Genomic DNA, 16,661 nt, shown 5'->3' on the forward strand with positions numbered 1-16,661 from the left:
AATCTGCTGGGAGACTCAGTGTTTAGGTCTTGGTGTTTTCTAAGAAATGTAGAGTAAAAATGATCCCTTTTTGTATATTTTGGTAGCTATACTCCAGCATGATTAGGCCTTCAGAGCCCAGATTATGAGAGAGCAGAACTAAACTTCCAGAATCAAATTCTCATTGTACTGAAGTCAGGGTGAGTTTTGATATTGACTTCAGCAGGGCCAGAATTTCACCCAACCTCCTTTAAAATAGAGGGGATGGCTAATTCTTTGCTTCTTCATCTACTGCACTGCTACCTAGTAAAACAGAGACTACCACACTACTTGACCTTTCTAAGACAACTCCAAAGGGAAAATGTAAAATAGTGGATAGGTCTGGAAAAGGCTTCAATGGGACTAAAGAGTTTTTTTTCTTTTTGAAGGGATGGAGAGTAAATGGTTCTGATCAAAGTGGAGGGTGCAGAGAGGATGGGCACTTTCCCCCCCACTTCCTGTCTAACCAAAGCACTTCTGTCCAGTGGTTCCTTCTCTTCTCTGAAATGTTTGTTCAGACAATAAGAGCAGAAAGAAAAGGAAAAACAAAACAAAATGGTTCATCCAAATGTGGTTGCAGAAAAGTAAAAATGGATCAAGCGTCTGACTGAAGCTTTTGGGGAGCTAACTCATGTAATGTAGAAAAATACATGGATGACAACTCCTCAGGATGTGGCCCTTCAGAATGTGCCCCTATTACAGAAACTTCAAAGGAAACAGGGGAACCTTGGTATGCATGCTCCTGTTTCCTCTACCTGGCTCATCTGTTACAGGCCCCGTAACAGAGATGGGATCTGTGATATGTTGCCAAACAAAGAGGAAAGTTAAAACTTAGCTTTGGAACTGGCAACTCTGCCAATGACAAACAAGGGCCAGGGCCAATTTGTTCTGCACAAAATGGAGCAACAGCTTGGTAAAATGAGTTAAAAAATCAGGAGCAGTATAGCCTCCAAAGATATAGATTCCCCACCTAAGCCAGATGTGCATATTCAGGTGCTAAGGAAGTGGGAGAGGATTTTATTCAGACCAGAAGGAAGAAGGGACTCAAGACTTCATCTAAAAAAGGGAGATTAAGTGGAGTACATTTTACTTTTTACAGGAAATTACATTTTAATTTTCCTTCAAGTGTAGCAGGTGACTGGGGCTAAGATTTTTCAATCTCACCCAGAAAATCTCAGCCTGGATGTCTGGAATTGACTAGCCTGTTAAAATCCTGTTAAAGCCAGTTAGAAGCTAAATTACGTTCTTCCCAGGGACTTTCTTCAGAGATTGTTTCTTCTGCAGTTTAATTTTTAATAATAAAATACATGTGGAGATAAAGCTTTGGCTTCCTAGTTTGCAAATGGAAGCACTTGAATCCACATGCCTAAAACATCTTTAGAAAAATAAAAGTGGGTAGGCCTGACTGAGGTTGCTGACAATTCAGTGCTCTGGAGAAGAAGAAGGACCCTGCTAAACTGTATGTCGGGGGAAGTCATTCTGAATGAAATTTAAAGATCATAAACACTGGACTTGTATCTGCTGTAAACAGATAAAGTTTCTTCCCTTCCACTCACCTGATCTCCTTTCTGGAACTCAACATCATTTGGTCTCTTCTGTTCTCCTATTTGTCCTGGAGGTCCGGGAGGTCCCTGAAGGCCTCGTTCACCCTAGTAGCCAAAATGACGGCAAGGCACATAAAGGCCAGTTTAGTATATACCACGTCAGCCAAGACAGCAGCCAGTAAAAGAAGCACAAAGAATTCTGAAGGCAAGAAGTACAAATAAACATACATGTCCATTACTCACCTTTTCACCCTTGGGTCCTTGAAAATTCAATCCCATATTACCCTGCAAACAGTTAAAATCATCAACGCTTAGAACAAAGCCTGGAACAAAATTAAAGGAAAAGAACCAAGAAAAGAGGGGAGAAGTACCTTAGGTCCTGGAAGCCCTGGTGGACCAGGAGGGCCCTGTAATACAAAAAGAATGAAAACATCTGTCTAGAGCGTTTTCTTCCTCAAAATACCAAAGTATTTTGCCAACAGAAACTACCACTTCAAGGAATTATCAGACTTCTGATCTGTATATCTTGCCCTAGTTACTTCCATATTAAGCTCATGCTGACTGTTCATTTCTACCTCTGAGAGCCACTCCTTATGCCACTAAAACTTAACTCAGGGTTGTAACGCATGCATGAGAGATTCCTACTTTAATCTGTCCCATTACAGATTCAAGTGGATTTAAAAAGTACTGTAGTCCAGATTTAAGCTTTGCCCCTGGAAGGTCACCAGAGGGGACAGAAACAATATCTTTTTATTGTACAGTATAGGAGCTAGATAGGGAGAGCTAGCACAGGTGCTTGCTTTGGGGCAGGCTAGAAACCTAGTCTGAAGATGTATGACACATTTAAATAATGACAAATGAAGATGCAGAGGGTGCAACAGCTGCAGGGCTTATGGTGGTCCTGAATAAGAATCAACCACTGATTAGCAACTCTACCTCTAATCAGAGGTCTGAGCACAGAGAAATCTCCCCTGAGCTGAGCAACAGAATTCTGACAAGCTAAGGAAACTTACCGTCAAACCTGGTGGCCCAGGAGGACCAATCGGGCCTGACGTACCAATGGGACCAGGTGGACCCTGTTGAGAAAGGAAAGGGTGGAGTCATAGGTGTCCCTTGCAGTGAAGAAACTCCCACTGGAATCAATCTGGGAAGCCCTGGGCCACGTAGACCAGATTTAATATTTTGTACACGTCCACTCAGAGGAACTGACCATTACTCTGCCCATATGTAGCCTACTCCTAAGGGAAGATTTCAAGATCATCAATGCCTGGGGAAATTCAAAACCCCTTAGCACCAGGAGTTACTTGTGGTCAACATTCATAAGAGCCTTTGAGATTAAAGAAAAAAGAATTGCTCAGTCTGATTAGAATAGCCTGGGTTTATCATCCTGAATCATGAAACTGTTGCCCTGATTACTGGTCAGTGTAGGTTGACAGACTCTGGTGGTCATACTCCTCTAGTAAACTGGTAAATGGCTTAGCAGGGGGATAAGGGCTTAGAGTCATTCAGCAGTTTTCAGAAAGGGGTACTGTGAGCAGAGATCCTGTGGAGGGACTGCTACAAGGTGTTGCCTGCAGAGAACAACTGAAAGTGCTCCTCACTGCCCACCTGCAGGTACTAGGTTTTTTCCCTTAATGGGAAGAGTACAGAATTCCAGAACTGGCACAACCTCTGTATTTGGAAAGGGGTAGGGGAATACACAAGTACAGAGTGGTTCCTGGCAGGCAGCAGATGGTGCTCCTGTCCTCTGAACACAGCAGTTCCATTCCCATGTCTGAATGGCCCTCTGTTGGTCACCTCACTTATCTGAAAGCTAGAAGTAACTACTTCCCCAAAAGCACAGGAACACATTCAATTTTAGACTGGCTCCTTCATAGAAGTGCTCCTATGGGTATGTTCTGTAGCACTGAATATTGCATTGACCACTGATTATTCTGTCAATTTAAGCACGTTTCAGTTCAGATTTTCAACAGCGTATGAACACATTTAATATTTCATGCAACTTACTGGTATCCCCGGAAGACCTGGGAATCCTGGGTCACCTTTCTGTCCTGGAAGCGAGGACATAATTATTTCACCAGGTTCACCCTAGAAGAAAAACAAATGATTTAAATTAATAGCATTGGAGCACTGTTGCATAGCCACAGTGGTCCAGGAATTATGGGAGAGGCAAAGTTTTTTGTGGGTAGTATTTTTTTTATTGGATCAACTGCCTGATTGGGAAAAAGTGAGACAAGTTTTTGAATGCAAGACATTCTTCATCAGGTCATCGTCATCAGCTTTTATGGATGAGAAGAAAACTTCAGAACGCTAAACAGATATAAACTTTATCCAGTCACCATATATAGCATAATCTACATTTGAAAGCTTATCTAACTATCCCAACCATGCAGTTGGTCTAATAAAAGGTATCACTAAAATAAATTCTTGTCTCTTAAATTAATAACAAGCTGCATTATTCTTCTCCCTCAAAGTGGCTTCAGTAGAGACAGGCAAAAAGCATAATTAATGCTGGAGCTATTTAGGGCTATTATTTCAGTAATACTCAATACTAAAGGAAAAAAAAATCAGATCTTTAAAAAAATGTTCCCTGTTTACTTACACAGCTCATTTTTAGATGCTCAGACCCTGCTTCCAGCCATACAATCATACCTTTTTTTTATCTGCACTTGTGTGCACAACATCTGTCTTGAAATCCAAAAGATTTGGGGATTAAAACATAAATTCTTCACAAAAGAGAAGAAAACAATATTTACCTTCATTGGAAAGCAACCGATGGGATGTAACAGACAATGTGATTATAGGGCCACCTCCCACCTCATAAGAATAATCTGCCATTACTATAGATCAAATTCCACAACCCATAGCTATGGAAAGAAGTTTTATTATAGATAGCAGCCTGTGCTTTTATAAGTTAAAAGTATGTTTACTGATTTGTCAATACTTTTAATAACATGGGGATGGGTGGGAAGAAGAGGTACGGGAATAAAGTACAGTTTTAGAGTTGTCATTGCCAAACCTCAAAGTACCAAGCTGTTCTTTCAGCAGCAGTTTGTGGGAACCCATGCTCAAATAGTTTCAGGAAACTTAAACATAAAACATAAAACTTAATAAAATATAACTGTTTAGCTAAAAGGAAAAAGCACATGGATGCTTCAAGTAAGAAGTATGATTCCTAAGGCAATATACTACATTGCATTATACTTTCATCCATTATGAGTGCTCAGTTTCTGAGAGCAACTGGCCACTTTAGGTGTGCACAAGGAGATTTGGTACATCTTGTACATCTTGGTAATTTTAGTCCTCCAACTAGTACAAAGTCTTTCAATGGGTTGAGGACATTCACTAAATATTTACTCCACTATAGCATCTTACTGTTGTATTTAGTTACAGTGGACTCCTAGCTCTCCCGGCCTGTTGGAGAAAAAAATATCAAAACCAGCATCAAGCAGATCTCTCTGTTAGCTGCACATATGCGGTTATCCCCTTTCCTGCAACCCAGTCACCTCTGATGATCTCAATTTTCAGTGGTCTTTGAAGAATGGACAGGGCTGGGGGACTCTGAAATTACTCCGAAACCATTTCTAGCATCTGCAAGCTTAGCGCGTTTCACTAAATCTGCCAGCATGAGGCCAGCCATGAAGGCTGAAAGCAGAGAAACAACTGCTGATTTCTTGACAGTTTTTATACAAGATTTTCTGTGTCTTAATGTGGTGTATATGCTGCATTCTGTGTATATGCACAGACACGTTTTCAAATACATACTGCTATACTGTTAAATAACTGCTGCCAACATTTGTTGGCTTTTAGGGATGAGAAGAAACCTTCAGAACACCAAACAAACATGAACTGGTGCATGGTTGTGTCCTCGAGTCTGCAGAAACCCTCTGAGATGTGTAACCTGCCTTTTAAGATGTAACTCTGAATCCTACAGGGGGCAACTGCTGAGAAGGTTCTTTGGGTAGATGTGGTATATTTTATTAGACCAACTAAATAGTTTCACTGCTGAACACTTTAGCAGAAACACCCAGCTACTGTGCTTCCCCCATAATCCCAGTCTGTGTCCCAGGTTTTTTGTCATTTGCACACACATACAATTCAGTAAATGCCTCCATTCATTTTTATATGGAGTAAAACTGTTGCAGAATTTCCGGTTGGAGTAATGCTGAAATCAGGACTCCATGTAGAATTTAGGTCCAGCTTGCTATTGAATACAAGTGGCCTTCCATTAAAGCAAACAGGTTACTTGTGTCAGATGCGCACTGAACAGCCAGGCCTGTTTAGTAGTTAGTAGTGAACATACAGAATGCTTACCTTCATACCTGGAAAGCCAGGGGGTCCCTTTGTTTAAAAGAAACAGAAAAATAAAGACGGGTGAGAAAATACTGCTCAGAAACTGGTATGCCATTCACTGAATCTTGACTACATCTTACAAGGTTGGACTATAAAGGTGGAGGTTGGAACATAAAGGTGGGAAAAGCCTGTATTGTGTCTTTTTTTCCCTTTACCGCTAAGAGACAGCAGAACACCTAAGATGCGCCAAGGGATACTATGTAAGTTCCTTCTCCTCCCACACACATATATGCATTTGTTTTCTCTGCAGGTGGCATACCATCTCAGCAGTGTTAGAATGTAATACACAAGCAGCGAGACAGTCAGATTCTCTCTCAGCTTTATAACTGATCTAGAGCCAAAAAGCTGGCATGCTCCGTAGCATGCCTATTTTTATTATTTAAGTGGTGAAGCATAACATATTTATTATCATTTAGTAAGAAAAAATAAAGCTATTGCAAAATAAATTGTTCTTAATTTGGACACTGACCACTACACAGTTCTAGGCAGGATTTTGTCTGCAGATGATAGGAGGCTTAAATGACTATAAAAAATGTCTTACTTACAGGAGGGCCTTGTAAACCTGGAAAACCTGGACTTCCTGGGAATCCATGTTCTCCCTAAAGATGGCAGAGAGAAGAGGCTTAGCTAGCAATGAAAATAAAATGATCAAACAAGTAGCAACATTAGAAATCTTAACATTAATGTAAACTCATGACCTTGGAGAGGAAAAGGTACATTGCAACAGACTTTGGATAAAGTTTCAAAGGAAAAATCAACTGTGTGACTAAAACAAGTGAAATGCCAACCTTCATGTTTCCACAAGCAGTCTGTCTATACTCCTGGAGAAGGCAGTATATTGCAGAGAAGGAAAATTTTAACAAGGGTCCAATGTCTTACCTTTGTTCCATTGCATCCTGGGATACCTGGGGGTCCTGGTGGCCCATCTTGCCCTGGTAACCCCTTTAACACAGAAGAAAGGATAGTAAAATTAGCTTTCAGATTGATGTTCTGAGCGAAAAAAAAAAAAAAAAGAACAAAAAGTAAAAGGATTCTTAAATGTAAAGCTGATTCCTACTCACAGGAAGTCCTGGTGTTCCTGGAAATCCTGGAAGTCCTGGAGGTCCCTGGGGGGAAAATACATTTAAAGTATTTTTTTAAAAACATGGTGGTGCTAAGGGGAGCAATGTCTTTTTAAAGGGAATTAACATTATTTATTGCACATAACTGATTAGTATTTTTGAAACCAAGACGAAATGGAAAAAATAAGAACCACCCATACAAAAAAAGGGCCACACACCTTGTATTTTACTTTACGATATACTGGGGAAATATAGGCGCTTGATTTTTTTTTTTAATTATCAGAAAAAATAAATATTAAAATCCACAGAACAAAAAATAAGAGAAGCAATATAAGGCACCTATATGATGGTAGTGTACACACAAGAATATAAGAAGTACCATAGTGGGCCAAACCTAGCTTAGCTCAGTGTCCTGTCACCAAAAGTGGTACATAGCAGGTGCTTTAGAGAGAGACTACATGAAGGGGGCATGTCTTGAACGATCCCTCTCCTGTCATACCTTCCTTGACATCAACCATTACTGGTTTAAGAATGTCTGAGGACATATCCCTGATTGTTGTATGTGCACAAAGAACTGGGCCCTAATAGTGAAAGCTGATGTGCCTCTACTGAAGCCAATGAAACTACATGGATTTCTACCAAATGAGGGTCCTGACCATAAGATATAGATCATAGGAATAAAATCTGGTGGATTCAGACAGATATGATGTATCTGAAGAAAGGTGTATCTACCTTATAATAAAGTGAAGTAAAAGTGCTAGATTTTGAGCTAAAAACCTAGTTCAGCTTCTGTATAGAAGGGGGGACTAAATGAGGATTGGATGTTCATTACTGAAGTTACTTTTCGTAACATGTCATTATCAGTTGGGAAATATATTTTGCTTGTGATTAAATTCTACTTTTCCCTGCCACCATTTCCTCTGGAGAGGCTCATTCAACTTCCTGTAAACTCTCTTTCTCTATTCACCATAAATCTGGGATGCCACACATTATACTTCAAAGCTGTGTCACTTACTCTGATTCCTTTGGGTCCAACAGGCCCTGGAAGTCCATCATCACCCTGAAAATAATGTGGGAAATGTAAAACAGCTAACACCAGTCACAGAAATATATCAGTCAAAGCAATCTTAAAGTTGTAATTAAAAATCAAGATCTTTAAGATGCCTTGTACATAGTGGGTGTATCTACATGTATGCATTTACTGCACAGTAACCAAAATCACTGCGCAGTATGGTGAGCACCTACAGTGTACTGTGCAGTAAATACAGCGACTTATGCCAACTTAAGCATAAATTTGATACCTGCATCATGCAGGTATCAAATTTACACCTGATGCATGTGTATATGCCTTACTGCACAGTAACGCTGTGTGTGTGGAGAGACTTGGGACTAACTTTAGTACCGAGTCAGTCCACACACAGCGTTAATGCGCTTTAACACCTGCACGTGTAGACAACATCCTATTCCTGCTTACTGCACACTAACTTACTGTGCAATAAATTTAAGCCCTAAGGCATAAGTACACGTGTAGACATGACCTGTGTAGGAAAGTTAGAAGATATTTTATTTTTCATCAGCTGAAAGATAAGGTTTTAAAGTAAATTATTTCTTTGCTTATTTGGGACTGAAAAGTATTTTCAGAAGCTAATATACAAGAACACAGAGAACAGTTTTTCTCAATACAGCTTGTGTACAAGTAGGTAGTTCAGTTTTCTCAAATGTGGTATACTGACCTCTAGCGTCCAAAAGATAACATTAGCTGGTGTGAACTGTTTTTCTTAGGTTAATGTCTGAAGTACTCTACGAATTCACTGAGCTATGCAGGAAGACATCTGACAAAGATGAGCATTAAGAACAGTAAACACAATTAAACTTCCTAACTGGAACACCTGATTTCTTTAGTCCCCATTTCCTGTCTTCTTTGTCCACCCCTTGCTGATTCATCGTCTCCATCTGTGTAACATTTTTGTTTTTTCTATCTCCTGTCTACTGTTTGCTTTCCTTAAATGTCTCCTAAAAGACAAAACACAGTAATTCTTTCCTGTGCCTACTGCAGGGTGCTGCTTATGTTTGTGTCTAATGTAGGTGTTACACAAGGAAGAGTCAGATCATGTAGTGCTTACATTAAAAAAAATACACAGACGTAGAGCCAGGAGTATTTCATATACATAGAGCCAGGGGTATTTTAACACCTTAATGCATGGGTGGGCAATTATTTCACCTGGAGGACCTCTTAGTGATTTCTGGTGAGCTGTGGAGGACAGCAAGGGTAGCCCCACCCTGATCACCATCTTGGACCAGAAGTCCCACTCCTAACCCCTGACCTTTGCCACTGGAACTCCCCTCACCCCCTAGCCCCCCGGAAGTACTCCTTTTGGGAAGGGGGTGCCATCTTAGAACCAGAAAAAAAAGACAAATCATACAGTAAAAATCAAACGTCTACCATAATGTATTTTAATTTTATTTCAAAAAAAAATGTTGCCCTGATTTACATGCGTTCGTGCAGTATATATAGAGGTGATTGCACAATAGTGCTAAATAAAATCTACTCTTGTATGTTCTGTGTGTGGAGGGTGTGTGTGTGTGGGAGATTTTTGGGGGGTGTCAGGAATTTGTGGGGTTCTGTGGGGGGTATGGATGTGGGGGCTGTGGGGTTCTGTGGGGGTGCGGCTATGTGTGGGGGTGTACAATTTGTGGGGGGTGTGGGTGGGAGATGTGAGGTTTGTGAGGGGTATGGGTGTGGGGGTTGTGGGGTTCGGTGGGGTGTGGATATGTGTGGGGGTGTAGGATTTGTGAGGGGTGTGAGGTTTGTGGGAGTGTCTGTGGGGGGCGTGGAGCTTGTGGGTGGTGTGGGAGTTTCTGTGGGTGCATGCGGGGTTTGGGTCTGCGGTGTGTGTGGGGCCGTGTGGGGTTTGTGGGTGGGTATGGGCCCCGCCACCATATGCCTGCCCTCTCCATGGTGCACAGCCCTTGCTGCTGGCAGCAGCAGCAGCAACAGGCAGTAGACCCTCAGGACACACCTGGGTCACAGCAGGCCGAGCCCAGGACCTGCATGTGGCAGCACAGAGCCCATCGGTCCAGCTTACTGGCATGCGCCTTCAAGCCATACTAGGCTGGCTCCATACCTGCACATGGGGCTCCCAGCACTAAAGGCAGGAGCTGCACACCATCGGGCCATGTCGGCTCTGTGCCTCCACATGCAGTTTCCAGCACTCCTGCAAGGAGCCACCCATGGATGAATGGAGCCCGCCTGGCCTGATGGTGGCTGGATCTGGCCTATGGGCCATATTTTGCCCTCCCTTGCTCTAATGTCAGAATCAGATCACTAGAATATGTTAATGTTATTCAGGAACCACATAAGCTGAGGCACAAATACCACCCTCTGACTATGAAGGTAGTCAAGCACTGGAACAGGCTACATAGAGAACTTGTTGAATCTACATCCTTTGAAGTTTTCAAGAGCAGGTTAGAGAAGATACTCGGCTGGGATGATTTAGTCAGGAATGTTCCTGTCTTGAGCAAGGGGACAAACTAGATGACTGTGTAAGATCCCTTCCAGCTCTACTTTCTTATGATCTTATGAAGATCCATTTGTTCTCTTTTACAGCAGTAGTATATTAGCAGTATTATTACTTGAGGCATTTGTTTTAACACCTCTGTGTCCCCCATCATGAAAGAGCAATGTCAATAACATCATATTATACTTCCTGGCACTGCAGAAATGGGTAGAAAACTTCACAAATAGGCTTCTTATTGATTATCTTAATGCTAACAGTATTTATTAGTTACTAACATGTAAAAATTAAAGTCATGAAGTGGGGCTTCCAGGAACTGTATAACTGAAACACTGACTGTCTGCATCATAAGTTCTGGTGATGACAGTAATGGATTTTATATCACTGCAGCAGTAACCCAAGGCTAACCAGAATCAGGCAAGTTCACGTTAGCTGGCATTCACAAGCTGCCCCAATTAATTGTTACTTACCTGTCCACCTCTAGGGCCAGGGGGTCCCTCTGGTCCTGGAAACCCAGGTAAACCTGGCTGACCTTCTAAACCTGGGAATCCCCTCTCACCCTACAAAAGAAAGCAGGGGGAAATGAAGTTCCAAACTTGCTTCATACATTATTTGAAATGAGTTCAGAAAATACAATATTGTGGTTTGATGAGAAAAAAAGCAGAAAGAGGTTAAGCAGCTAAACTAACTTAAAGTGAACTATAAAAGCAAACAATAGAATCACAGACACAATGATAATCATTATATTTCCTTAACAATGAAGCAGCTCTTATAATGCTTCTCAGTGATTGTATCAGCTGTGTCATTTCATTGGATTATATAGGCTGTATATTATATATTTATACCATCAATTTCACTCACCCATTTGCCAAAATATTCCAATAAGCACCTTCAGTTTTCTCCTACACCACCCAAATGCAAAAAGGAGATTTTCATAAAAATCCACAGAGAGAGTACTGCCCCTCTTTAAACTCACCTCTGTTGTGATGCCTACAAAAATAGCAATGCACATCATCATTTCACCACTCTAATTAATATTTATGAATTATAAATATGAATAAGTAGGTCAGAGACCTAATCATCAGCAGGAATCCTGCTTTTCTCTGATAAAAAATCCCAAATTCTCTTATTTAAAAAATTCCATATTCTCTGATTAAACCACCCCCAAAATCCACGTTTTTCCACAATTAAAATGAAATGCCACTATAGATATATATGTATCAGTTGAACACATTATTGACATATTTACAATTTTAAAGCAAGTTGGAAGACTACCAGTACTTCAATCATTATAATAAAATAAATTCTAAATACCTATAAATGTTAAGCGTTTGGTTTTTTTTATCATGGAAAATCAGAGTTCCTCCTGCCCCCTTCACTTACCAGGACATGAAGCCAGCTGTGGCTGTCTCCCCTGCTGCTTTGTGGTGCTAAGCAGCCTTGATCTGCCAGTGCCTTGCCCTTGCCCCTTACTACCAAGCCACAATCCTCCTCAGCCCTGCCAGTGCCCCTCTCTCCCAAGCCACACCCCACTGACCCTGCCGGTGATCCTCATTCCCAACCCACGGTCCCCTCCCTAGGCCCTGGTACACTCCTGACCCACAGCCCTGTAGCCCCGCTGGTGCCCCTCACTCCTGACACACTGCCCCCAGGCCTCCGCCCCCCAGTGTGTTGGGAACAGGGTAGGTATGTGGGGACACGGGGTGTGGGCACAGGTGATGCATGAGGGGAGTGGGGGGGCACTGGTGGCACATTGCAGGGCAGCAGGGGGCACAGGTACACACACATGCATGTGGCAGCCAGGCAGCAGTGTGGTGGACAGCAGCTCCCATAGTTCCCTCCAAGTAAGTCTATGGGGGATGGAGGGTGGGGGTGGACACAAGCAACAAAGGGTGTGGGGCTGCATCCAGGCAGGAGCTGCCTCCACGGCGTAGTAGGTGGGACCCGAAGTGGGAAGGAGCACTGTGGCCCTGTGGTGTGGTGCAGCAGAGGTCATGGCATAGAGTTGTGCTCCCCACTGCTGCCAGTCAGGCAGGGGGCACCTTAGTTTGGCAGCCAGGGCAGTGCAGAGCTCCCTCCTGTGTTGGGTCCTACCTGCTAGGCTGCGGAGGTGGCTTCTGCCCACAGCTGGGCTGCGTAGCTGCAGCCCCAGTCCCAGTCCCAGTCCCAGGCCTGTTCCCTCTGTGGGTAAATAAATCGGGGGGGCGCACGTGCCTTTCACATTGCCTATGTCCCCCCTGCCATAGACTTACCTGGAGGAAGCTGTGGGAGCTGGTCTCTGCCACACTGCCTGGCTGCCACATACATGTGCATGTGTGCGCATGCACGTGGCTCCCCCCCCAGCCCCATGCAGTCCCTTGCATGCTAGAACTCTGCCAGCCTGCAAAAGGGAAACCTGAAGTTTCCTGGGATTTTCTCTTTTAAATCCACATTGTTCCATGACAAATGTAAAACCCGGATCCCTGATCATCAATCAGGATGCCACTGTGTCAGATACTATACAAAAGAAAGAACAAAAGCACAGTCCCTGCCCCCATGTGCTTACAGTTTACATACAATACCAGAGATAGGTAGATGTAGACAGAGAAGGAACTAGTGTTCCAATGTTGGTAGGTTGTATTTACCCATGATCTGTCACCTGACATTTAAATTGTACAATCTTTAGGGCAATGAGTGATCATCTTTCATTTCTGCATTTGTACAGCAGCTAGCACCAGGGGCCTAAGGGACCAGCAGTTAAGCTGTAGAGTCAAAGTTTATAGTGTTGGGGAAGCTTGGTCTTTCCTGGTTTGCATAGATTAGCTTCAATTGTTGCAAAGGATGTACTCGGGGAGATGCAGGTAAACAATTGTCAGCTGGATTTGTGCCTCTCCTAACAGACCAGGTATTCTTAAGTCTGTGATTGTTCAGGCTTTACTCAAGGTTTGACTGCTCAGTCATGCACTGCTCTGCTTCCAGTCTCTCCACTTCGAGAGGGGTCAATGAATGGGTGCTTGCCTAACAGCTCCATAAGCACCTGAATGCAAGTGGATTCAACCCCCCACCCCTCTCGGTTGATCTAACTTTCATCCCAGGTATAGTATACAGCACTTGTAGCCTTAGTCAACAATCTTCACTTGGAGACTGACAAGGGAAATCATAGTGATCTTATAAGATCTTTCACCAGTCTTTTTTATATAGTTGCCCATGAGTTGCTGATAATGTGGTTACATGAACAAGACTGCTCTTAAGCAGTTCTGCACTCTCCAAGCAAGAAGGTCCCAGAGGGTGCTGATGATTGAGGGCTCACTAGCCTAAAGCCAGGTGGTTAGGGGACTGACTACCCAGAGAAGTAGAAGATGTGGGTCTGAATTCTCTCAGGTGAAAGAATGGAACCAGTTTTTAACTTCCTGATTAGGTGCTCTAATCAACTGATTACTGTATGAAAGAAGGTACCAACAGTACCCCTCCACTGTCCGTGTTTTAAAAGAAGAGAGCAAGTCATGTTCAATTTATTGAAAGACAAGGGACAGGTGCCTACTTTCAGGAATGGGTTCAGGGCAGTGGATCCCAAGTAAATGGATATGTCCCCAGCACAGTTTCCAGTGAGATGACTTGCGACCCTTTCTTCAGGGCTTCTTGTTGGGTGCGACTCAGTGACTACTCCTACACCTAAAGCTGACCTTTAGAAGCCTTTACTCAGTGTAGGGGCTGTTCTGGATCCCGTTCTGAGACGCTTTATTCTCTACATGCCCTCTCTAGCACGCCTAGGGTCCTAACACAGGGTTCTGGCTTATACTCTGGGACAGATATCTAAAAGTTAGGTGCTTTGCTTCCTACATTTTAGGACCCAAGTCCTCCATTACGGTGGTTGGCAAACTAGAGCCTTTGTGCTGAATCTGGCCTGCAGAGCCACTGGATCCACCCTACAGATTTGGTGTCCGACTGGCTGCAGGTGCTTTCCCCATCCCACCACAGGGAAAGCATCAGCTGCAGGCAGCCTGGTGTCTGCCTTCCTGCCTCTGACCTGAGGTGGGTCAATCTAGTCCACAACCAGAAGAGCTGCTGTTGGATCTGGCCTGCTTAGCTGCTCAAAGTGCAAAGTGTGAACAAACAGGGCATGGCTGGAGTTTAAAACCAATCTGCCTATGAGAGGGAGTACAAAGAGCCTTCACAACAATAGCATGTAGCCCCTAGAGGGGGCAAAATAAGGCCCATAGGCCAAATCAAGTCCACCAATCAACTGGATCTGACCCCTGGGCAGATGCCCACCAATTGACTGGATCTGGCCCGAGGCTGCCCCCAGTGTTCTGCATGGCCTTAGTCCTGCCCACTCTTGCTTGGGGCAGCCTGCACCACACTCCCAGTGACAACCCCAGTTCTGGCCAATGCACACAGCTTCCCAGTTTATTTGGGAGGAGGGGTGGGAGGTGCAGATTGAGGCAGCCATGGTAAGGGAGGGACTGGGACAGGGCTAGGGCTGGGGATGCTGTCCAGCTGCCAGCTGGGGTGGTGCCTGGGGCTGGGCAGGAACGTGCAGCCTTAAAGCCAGCTAAGGGAGCAGGACAGAGCCACAAGCAGCTCATCCAAGGGGGCTGGCTACCTACCATTGCATGCACCCATGGGAAGGAGAGCATGGGGGGTGGTATATGCCCTCCCAGATTTGTGCAGGGGTGGGGGAGGATGCAGGATGCCTGCTGCAGGACTGAGGGTTCTCTGCCCTCCTGCCTTCCTCCTGGGGGGCCTCCACAGTCCAGCAGGTGGGATCTGGCGCAGGAAGATGGAGAGACTATCACCAGGAGCCCTGCAACAGCTGCACCACCAGAGTGAGATGCCCCTTGCTTGCCTAGCAGCATCAGAGACAGTGGTGGTGTCTTCCCCACCACTGCTGCTGGGCAGGCAAGGGGCATCTTACCTTGGTGGGGCAACTGGCACGGGGCTCTTGCCAGCAGCAGCACTGAGCCTCCCCCCTCTGTGCTGGGTCCTGCCTGCTTAGCTGCAGAGGCCCCCAGGGGAAGGTAGCAGGGTGGGGAGCCACCTATGGGCTCTGCTCCAGTCATGCCACCTGTAGGGGTGGCTGGGTTCTGCTCCAGTCACAGCAGCTGCTGCATGCAGCAGCTGGGGTTGGGTGCTGCTGGGCAGCTGCAGCTGGCACTCATGAAGCAGGCAGCCACTAGGTTCCATGTAGCTGGGGGCCCCCTCTGACAACAGTGAAGTGGGCAGGGAGCTGCAGTTCAGGAACGAAGGGCACTGGCAGGGACAGGCAGGTGGGGGGTTGTGGATCCAGAGTGAAGTGCATTGGCAGGGCCAGAGTGCTGTGTGTTGGGAATAAGGGTACCGGCAGGGGAGGGGCACTGGCCTATCAGGGCTGCTCAGCACCACAAAGCTGCAGGGGGGAATAGCAACAGCTGGACCTGTGTCCTGGTGAGTGAAAGGGACAGAGGGAGCTCTGATTTTCCATGATAAAAAAAACTGAAATTGAACATCAAAATATATAGGTATTTAGAATGTATTTTATTATAAAGATTGAGGCACTGGTAGGCTTCCAAATTATTTTAAAATTGTAGCTATATCAATAAAACATTGTGTTCAATTGAGATAAGACTGAAACTGGTCTGTATCTCTTTTTAAACGTAGAAAAACACAGATTTTGCGGATTTTAATCTGAGAATTCTGGATTTTTAACAGAGAAAACCAGGATCCCTGCTCATAAGTTTCAAGGTGAAAAAATGAAAGGAAGTGCCAACAGTACACAGACAGAGTTTGCTGGTTATTTTTATTTTATCTCCTTCTTTAATCAGGTTACATATTATCCCTGCTTAAGTATTGTGCATCTGCTGATTAAACATTCATCTGTAAAATGACCCAAAAAGTCCAATCCTGGTTATACTGGGTTAGGAGTTTCTTTCACTCTGTGCGCATCTTACCTCACCATCTTTAAAGGTCCACTGATAGCACCACTATTCCTCCACCTAAATTTACCTTCGTTCTAGAAATGGTTTCCAAATTAGTAAAACTTACATATACTCTTTTATTTGAAACCACTTATTCCACCATGCTTTGTATAAACTTTGGTCCAAACAAATGAGAGACCAACCATCCTGGGGGGCTGTGGTGTAGACACCCACACAGTCAAATGGGTCGCCAACTGGCTGGAGGGCCGCACCCAGAGGGTGGTGGTGGATGGGTCC

The 16,661-nt window shown here is 44.1% G+C and overlaps 1 protein-coding gene across 5 annotated transcripts in view; it reads right to left on the reverse strand.

The window, feature by feature from the left end:
* The window catches only part of COL4A5 (collagen type IV alpha 5 chain), a 148,630-nt gene that overhangs the window by 67,561 nt on the left and 64,408 nt on the right, over positions 1 to 16,661 (reverse strand). For all 5 annotated transcript variants that reach the window (XM_019540427.1, XM_019540424.1, XM_019540426.1 and 2 more), the window contains exons 3-13: positions 10,962 to 11,051; positions 7,992 to 8,036; positions 6,977 to 7,021; positions 6,795 to 6,857; positions 6,461 to 6,514; positions 5,877 to 5,903; positions 3,570 to 3,650; positions 2,576 to 2,638; positions 1,934 to 1,969; positions 1,806 to 1,847; positions 1,575 to 1,667 (exon numbers count right to left, since the gene is read on the reverse strand). In XM_019540427.1, coding sequence (XP_019395972.1) covers positions 1,575 to 1,667; positions 1,806 to 1,847; positions 1,934 to 1,969; positions 2,576 to 2,638; positions 3,570 to 3,650; positions 5,877 to 5,903; positions 6,461 to 6,514; positions 6,795 to 6,857; positions 6,977 to 7,021; positions 7,992 to 8,036; positions 10,962 to 11,051 — 639 coding nt within the window. The remainder of the gene's footprint in view (positions 1 to 1,574; positions 1,668 to 1,805; positions 1,848 to 1,933; positions 1,970 to 2,575; positions 2,639 to 3,569; positions 3,651 to 5,876; positions 5,904 to 6,460; positions 6,515 to 6,794; positions 6,858 to 6,976; positions 7,022 to 7,991; positions 8,037 to 10,961; positions 11,052 to 16,661) is intronic.

Source organism: Crocodylus porosus, unplaced genomic scaffold (assembly GCF_001723895.1).
Source record: "Crocodylus porosus isolate Cpor-Errol unplaced genomic scaffold, CroPor_comp1, whole genome shotgun sequence".
In the NCBI taxonomy this organism is placed as follows: Eukaryota; Metazoa; Chordata; order Crocodylia; family Crocodylidae; genus Crocodylus; species Crocodylus porosus.